The following is an 8,364-nucleotide window of genomic DNA, read 5'->3' as shown; positions in this document are numbered from 1 at the left end:
AGTGTTACCGAGTGTAAGCCTTGTGTATATAAAGGGCGAGAGACCATTGTAAAGAGCTAGTGTATTCTGAGAGTGTCATTTTAATATAGTTTATCTTCTCTGATCTTGGTGCCCTGTCCATTATTCTATCGGTGTCTTGTTTCCGTGTCTCGTCTTTGTAGAAGACGGTGTTACAGTAAACCCAAGGTAAGTACGTGTTGGGTGCTACGCCCCAAGGAGGCTAGGTTGTAGTTGTCTCCTCTTGACGTCCTATGAATCCTGCACTACGCAACTCTATTTACTTGCACCACGATCACCTTGTAAGCTACCCCGAAGGATTGAGGGTGGCACGTGTTCCTAACCGGTAACAATATTCTCCTCCATTATTTGCTCGAACCACTTTCAACTTCCGGTTGGTTTCTCTTTCTGCCCTCGCATGGAACTCCTTGAAGACAAATAATACTCAGCTCTTCATCTTCAGAATAGAAGCCCACAACTTCTGGCTACATTCATCACTAAAGGTCACAAAATATTGTGAACCAACATGTGAGTTCTTATCTACGTAGCATACGTCCTTTGTTCCAGCGGTGCCTTTGTTCTCAGCGGGGATCTTCATTGGAAGGAGGTTCTGATCTGCTTTCCGGCCAAGCAATCAGTTTCTTTCATATTTGCTAGGATTCATGTTTCGGCTATTATGAGATTAAATTTCTTTACTTAAATCTATATGAGAGTATATGAATCTATGATTCATGCTTTGGAGGTTATGAGTAGATTTGGAGGCTAGCAATACATTTATGAGAGTACATGAATCTACAAGTATCTAGTTTGTTTCATATTTGCTAGGGTTCCTACTTATAGCTTCAATCTTTACTTCAATTTTTTAAGCCTTGTGTGCTATCACAAGAATCTCTACATGTGACACATAAATTATTGCTACGTAGAATCATCAATGACTTGGCAAATATATAGATGGCATTTTTACTTCAATCAAAACACAAAATAAGAGAAAACACACACTTCACTAGATTGTCTACATTCATTAATTGTGTTGCTTTCAGATTATATGCAATTATGGTAATTATGCATGTTCTACTATCTTGGATGTGTCACTGAAATTTATAGTTGTTCTTGTGAAATATCACAATGTGTTCTATGACTTTGTGATAGAACATTCTATGTAATAACATTGGTGTTTTATTAAATATGACTTGATCTCTTATTTGGAAATGTATTAATGAATTAACCTCTAGGACCTCATTGTACGTATGTAGGATTTAGCTCGGCAAAGGACCTTAGAAGTATTGGCAAGAACTACGTGTATTTGTCATCGAGCCTTCTAGAATAAAAGCATAGAGAGAGAAAGCAAGTGTCACAAGCAGTGTTGGGCAAAGTCCCAGGAACAGTGTTAATGTTCCGGTTGAATTGGGACTTTTGCTCGCCACCATGAGGAACAGCCGGAATTGATTCCAACAAGGTTTTCCAACAAGCTGGAATCTAGCCAGTTCATATTTTATGAACCAGCTATTAATATAGATTAGAAAAACTTTATAAAGTTTTTCTTTTAAGTTCCCCCCCCATTTCCCCTTGTTTTTCCCATAGCTTTCCTTCTTCATGTTGCTCACTGCTCCCTCTCTATTCCTTTGCGTTGCTCATTGCTCCCTCTCAGTTCCTTCTCCGCATTGCTCGTGGCTCCTTGTCTGTTCTTTGTTCGCTATGCTTCCTTCTTTGCTGCTCCTTGTGGATCCTTGTTCATTCGTTGCCCATTTCTCCTCCATGCTCGCTCGTTATTCATTGCTCCCTATTGCATGACATCTACTATTCGCTACTCCACTCTGAAGTACGTATCTTTCCGGCTTTTCTTTCACTATTTATGAATTCTCTTTTTCTATCAGTTTTCTCTATTTTTCTCGTTGTTTGCATATGTTCTCTGTGTTTTCTTTTCGGTTCCTATTGGTCAAATGGTTGTTTTAGTCTTGTTGTTCAAGAACGGCGGCTCTGCTGAGGAAATCAATGATCGAACTATTATTCCTCAAAGACCTTTCGCCAATTGATCCAAAATCGATTTGCCAAACAAAATAGGCCAATCGTTGATTTGAGCATGTCTTAGATTGATGTTTTTCTATCTAATGTACGTTAGAGCCCACCATTGACTAGCATTAGAGCCTCCATCACAATTGGCTCCACATTAGTATATGTCCTCATTTTCTCTTTGTTTCTCATGTGCGCACATTTATTTTTGAGTACCAACTCTACTATCTTTTATTTATAGATGATTGCCAAAGCTTATGTTTAGAGCATCTAAATAAAGCTCATTAACCTTCTTGTCATTTTCCTGACCATGAAAAGTTTGTAGCGTGCTAATTTGGCCCAAAGGGGATGTACAAGATAAATGTTCCTTCAGGACCTTATCTTGATATTCGTCACATAAATATTGTTGTTCTAACCTAGACAAACCATGTGAACACGCCATGTAATCTAATAACTTAATTACTCTTGATGAGACATTATTGGGCTTGGCCAATGGGAACAATTGGTCAAAGGTATTCATGGATGGGGACAAATAGAATCAATTGTGATTTGCAAGATTTTGTAGTATAGACTATGCAAAAAACTAAAGAAAGAATAGAAAAAGTTTAGATAAGAAATACATAGTTGTTACAAAAATAAAAATTGTACCAAGTTAAATAACTAAATAAAATTTTGAAAAATGTGAACCTGATAGGTCTTAGATTTTTTTAAATCCTAGACAAAAGCATTATTGTCACTCCCCCACATTAATGAGATAAAGTTATTCCCTAGCTAACACTGTGACACACTTACATTAGACCACTTGTAGAACTCTGCCCAACACTAGATCACATTGCATTCTGACATATATGAACCATAGGTACCATACGTGCATTCACATTCGAGCATATTTCAATCACTCGAGTATGGTAAATACCATACCTGTGTATTTCTTATTTACTATAAAGCAAAATGTTTTTCTAAGGTTAAAAAGTGACAAAAAAATTTAAAAACATCGAAGAAAACAAACATACCTTCTTTTAATGTTGCATAATTGATCTTTATTGTTCTACTTGTTTCATATATGATAACATGTGCTTGATCAAATGCTTATACTAACCTTTATATCACAATAGAAGTGAGATGAAATGTCTGCTTTTGTTTTCTCCATGTACCGTTTATAAGTAATATACGGAGGTGAATCTTTCAAAAATACAAAAAGAAAACATAAAAAAAAACATAAGTATGTTTTCATAACACATGCATTTGTTTACAGAGTATGAAAAATGCAAATATTATGTTTCTATGCATGACACCACATACATGTGATGCAACTTTAGGAAAAAAAGACTCATCATGCATCACATACATGTTATCCTACTTCAAGTTTGCTTATATTCTGTAGATTGAAAGATAAAATCACTTTTACCTTGATGCAACCATTTCGATACATCGACCTTGAAAACATTAAAAGTCAATGGATCTCAAACAATTTGGGAGCATTTGGGATGCATCGAGAAACAATTTAAAATCACCTATGAACATGCCTACACGAGCCATTGATAATAAATTATGCATGAAGGGCCATTCTTACTTAAATATGTTAGTACCATCTTGATGAGGATAAATTCCAACCGACCAAATGACCATATCATAATTATGTGGAGTACCATTTTACGAGGATAAACTCCAAACGACCATGTGTCAAAATCACTGATTTCAATCGCAAAATATCATCCATATGGATCATAACACATTATGTATATGAGAACAAAAAGTAGCATGAAATAACATTTATACTTGACTGAAGGACAAAAGGTATCACAAATAAATAAACAAGTGATATAGTAAGTACATAATGTGCTGAGTCATTCTGAAAGGGTGTATTTTGCACATGCTTCTCGTGTGGGATGACAAAAAGAAAACGAGAAGGAGACATTGTTATAGTTCCAACATTTATGTTTGTAGCTCTCGATGGTGGTGGTGGTGGTAGTGGGGGTTTAAGAATAAGGAAGGCTAACATTATTAGTAGTCCTTCAGCAAGCTTGAATACACATGGCTCTGCTTAAGCAACTACCATGGCCCTTCTTCTTCTTCTTCTTCTTCTTCTTCCTTTGCTCATGCTTAACAATAGAATCATGGGGATTAAAAGCCCCGCCTAGCAGTAATGGCATTATTATTGATGAGGATTATGATAGCTTCCCCAACGATACTTACATCGACCGGAGAGCCTTTCCCGACGATTTTAAGTTCGGTGCCCTCACATGGGCATTTAAGGTATATATATATGTGTGTGTGTAAGCAAATTTATAATTCTACATTTTGTATACATTGCTTGTATTCTAATGGATTTCATAACTTGTGATTCTAATCTTGTAAAGCTTACCCCGCATAACTAAATTTGTGTGTAATATATTGTACAGCATGAAGGAGCTGCCTTCATTGATGGTAAAAGTGTGAGCACTTGGGATGCTTTTGCTCTAGAAGATGGTTTGTGCTCTTGATTTTCTTCTTATATATATATTCATCTCTCACTAACTCCTCATTAAGCTTTTTACTATTATTGGTGATTAGGGTTTAGGGTTTAAGGTTTTGGTAATGCATATATATATACATACTGTTTCGATTAGTTCTACATGTAAACTTGAGCTCATAATTTCATCTCTGTGCAGGAATAGTGGAGGATAACACTACTCCGAATGATGGTGGTGATCAATATCATCACTACCATGTAATTTTATTTATTTATTTGTTGTCGTTGAAGGGAAGTATACAATGTCAGAATTAAGGATCTAATAATACATGGTATATAATGTGATGTAATTATAGGAGGATATTCAATTAATGGCGGACCTCGGTTTGGATAGCTATAGATTCTCCATCGCATGGACTCGAATTCTCCCAAGTAATTAATTCCATCCATCCAACCATTTCTGTAATTAACCGATTGGTAATTAGCATATATTCATAATTTGTAGTACACAATACTTTGTTCAATGTAAGCAACTTCACAATGGGTATCACAATTTCTCCTTAATCCCGATTTTAGCTCACGACCAAGCAGATTTCTGACAGAAGAATTGACTTGTTGCGTATATATAATCCGTTGATCAGATGGGAGTAGGGGTGATGTTAACCAAGCGGGTATTGATTTTTACAATGATCTAATCAACAGTCTCATCGATGCAGGTACATAATTTGTGGCTAATGCATAAATATACTCCTCATGTTAATAAATATATACTTAACTTACTACCACATATATATATATATATATATATATGGTATGTCAGGGATTGAAGCTATGGTGACATTGTACGAGCAAGATATGCCGCAGAGTCTGGAAGAGAGCTATGGAGGATTATTGAGTCCCTTATTCATGTGCGTACCTTTTTTCCGTGCACTCCATCCATGTTAACTAATCAATTTAACTCTCCGCGCATGCATACATATATACATACATACATACATACATACATATGCATACATATGCATGCATATAGGACAAGAAAGAACACCAAATGGATTTGGTTGTTTATGATTCTCATATATAATTGTGGGTGTTTATTTGGGGCTAGAGATGATTTCGTGTACTATGCCAACGTATGCTTCGATGCATTTGGGGATCGAGTGAAGCATTGGGTGACATTCGACGAGGCGAATGACTTCGTGCCATGGGGGTATGCTGGGAGGGCGGCCCCGCCTGGGAGGTGTAGCATTCCCACTTACGTCCTCCCATCTAACTGCACTATCGGGGACTCTGCTACTGAACCCTACATTGCAGCACACCATGTCCTCCTTGCACATGCGTCGGCAGTTGAACTATATCGACAGAAATACCTAGTGAGTCACCACTACCTCTAGCTAAAAGCATCAAGTCAAGCTAATGCTCACTAGAAACTATATGAAGTGACAACATTATATTGGTGGACAAACATATTATATTAATAATATGGCAAACGTTTGGACAACCATATGAACAATAACATTGTATTAGTCCAAGCAATCTTCATAATACTTGTCTCTCTTTGATATATATATATATATATATATATATGTATAGGGAAGTCAACATGGTGATATTGGAATGGTCATATGGTTCAAGTGGTATGAGCCACTTAGCAATTCGACGGCAGACCTAGAGGCATCCGAGAGGGCCATGCAATTCACAGTTGGATGGTTTATACAACCTCTACTTAAAGGGGAGTACCCTCAAGTAATGAGGGAAATGCTAGGATCACGCCTACCAAATTTTACAACAGAGGAGTCCATCCGTTTGAGAGGCTCTATCGACTTTCTTGGCTTGAATTCTGTCACCGCCATCTATTGCACCTACGATGATCACTATCTTCCCAACACTGGATATTGGCAGGACATTAACATTACACGAACTGGTGATATACATATATTTATCTACATATATATTATTAGTCATCAATTACCCAAGTTCATAAGTTTCTCATAATGTTTTCATGTCCAATATACTCACACCATGCATGGCCTTCGTTGATCCAGGTTATAAAGATAACATTCCAATTGGTGAGTACACTGGAGACTATGTTGTTCCATGGTGCATTGAGAAAAGCCTTGCCTATGTGAGGGAGCATTATGACAACTTCCCCACGTACATCACATCATTAGGTAAAAAATCGGATACACTCTTCACATGCATGCATGTAGGTGCACACATCTTCCCATTCATATTAAAATATTTATAAAAGAATAAAATAGAAATCCCCTACACATGCTATATCAAGTCATGTTGTTTGTCGTACAAACCATTGCTTCTATATGACTTAGCTCACATATTCTTCATCGATGTGAGATGGGGTGTTGGGGTACGAGATACAATGAATATACTTGTCAATTATCCATACGTTGGTGTAAACTTATTCGACAACTTAATTATCATGCTTTGATATATGACTAATATAAACTCTTACTACGCACAATCATGAAATGTCATCTATCTCTCTATTCATGTTGTCATCATTGCTCTTGTTTGGGTTTTCTCTTGGAATGTCAATAGTTTCTACTTCTAAAACTCTTCACATGTAATCTTATGCATAGTAATTATCGGCCTTTCGTTGTCTACATTGTATTCGAAATATATTGTGTGCCACCAATTTTTATTAATTAGATGTTGAACTCTAAGTGCTTGGATGCATGTAGGTCATGATACATAAAAGCATCAAGTTGTATTTGGCAACTTCCTATTTCTCGTGATAAGAATCACAACCATTGAAATACTCTTTGGAAATGTGTGTCATATTAAGTTGATGTCTAGTTCTCTTTGCATAGACAGAATTACTTAAGAGACATAGCATGTCTAAAAGTAAGACCTTAATTTCACAAGTGTGGCAAATAAATGAAATGCTTTGTGAGTACATAACCATTAAAATAATTCTTAACAATGAAGACTTATAATTGAAAAAAATGCTGCAACACCTTGTTTTATGTTTTTAGTTGTTGGGTTGGTTTAATCTAAATATCAATCATGTGGATTGTTTTATGTTTTTAGGTGCTGGATTTAATGCAAGCCTTAATGATGTGGATCGTATAAGATACTATTCATCATACATGAAGTCCTTGATTGTCGGAATAAGGTAATGCCTCTATCATATGTTATCTCATTTATCTAACAAATGGACCTAACATTTATCGATAAATGGCTTTTTCTCTTCTTCATAATACAGAAATGGGTCAAACGTTTTGGGATTATACATATGGTCTCTTATTGATGGATTTGAATCCGTTTATGGTTTATCAACACAAAAGTTTGGAATAATTTATGTTGATGAAGAGTTCAATAGATATCCAAGGCTCTCAGCGTTATGGTTTAAGAATATGCTAACCACATACAACTTTAGTAAATCATATATGTGAATGACATTGTGGCTACAAATCATAAAGTGAATTGGCGTTATCTAAAATGCAGTCAAGAACATCAATACACTAGACTTTTTAACATACTTGGTAGTGAAAACTGTTTTTTATCTTATTCATGTAAACTAGTCTATCTCATGCATGCTTGCAATTTTGCCCAAGTTGTCCAAGTGGATTACCCTTAAGGGCAAGAGTACAACATTTTTAAAGAATTGTTGCTTTTAAATGTCTGGTCATTGATGTTAATATAGTTGATCTTTTAATCCACTTGGTTTTGAAAATTGATAGTGATCTTATTTATCTTAAAGAAACTCTTTCACATGAAACGCATTAGAGATATGATCTAATGTAAGCGTATGATAAGGAGAAAAGAATGATAGATAGATGGATAGAAAGGAGAGAGAGAAAGAAGGGTTTCGATCCACCCAACCACCCTCGAGCGAAGGGATCGAGACAGACTCGAGCCTCAATCGGCGTCCCATACCACCGTTG

General features: G+C 36.1%; 1 protein-coding gene across 1 annotated transcript; it reads left to right on the top strand.

Moving 5' to 3' along the window:
- The first annotated feature begins 4,026 nt into the window (after positions 1–4,026).
- Positions 4,027–8,135, top strand: LOC147850598 (coniferin beta-glucosidase-like). Its single transcript, XM_087336853.1, has 11 exons — positions 4,027–4,263; positions 4,410–4,476; positions 4,659–4,717; positions 4,816–4,891; positions 5,101–5,175; positions 5,280–5,367; positions 5,565–5,829; positions 6,050–6,380; positions 6,502–6,627; positions 7,508–7,592; positions 7,683–8,135. The coding sequence occupies exons 1-11, from the start codon at positions 4,042–4,044 to the stop codon at positions 7,870–7,872; spliced, it is 1,584 nt and encodes a 527-aa protein (XP_087192979.1). The 5' UTR covers positions 4,027–4,041; the 3' UTR covers positions 7,873–8,135.
- The last annotated feature ends 229 nt before the right edge of the window (positions 8,136–8,364 follow it).

The sequence above is a fragment of the Azolla caroliniana genome, unplaced genomic scaffold (assembly GCF_043228905.1).
Source record: "Azolla caroliniana isolate FFs.n. ecotype wild unplaced genomic scaffold, voAzoCaro1.0.p SCAF_21, whole genome shotgun sequence".
Classification (NCBI taxonomy): Eukaryota; Viridiplantae; Streptophyta; class Polypodiopsida; order Salviniales; family Salviniaceae; genus Azolla; species Azolla caroliniana.
This window is presented reverse-complemented; position numbering and strand designations above follow the sequence as displayed.

Bases quoted from the DNA above. Each gene is read 5' to 3' on its own strand.
- LOC147850598 (XM_087336853.1), top strand. From the start codon at position 4,042: ATGGCTCTGCTTAAGCAACTACCATGGCCCTTCTTCTTCTTCTTCTTC. The intron at 5,176-5,279 runs GTACATAATTTG...ATGGTATGTCAG, and splicing joins CAACAGTCTCATCGATGCAG to GGATTGAAGCTATGGTGACA. The intron at 6,628-7,507 runs GTAAAAAATCGG...TTATGTTTTTAG, and splicing joins CACGTACATCACATCATTAG to GTGCTGGATTTAATGCAAGC.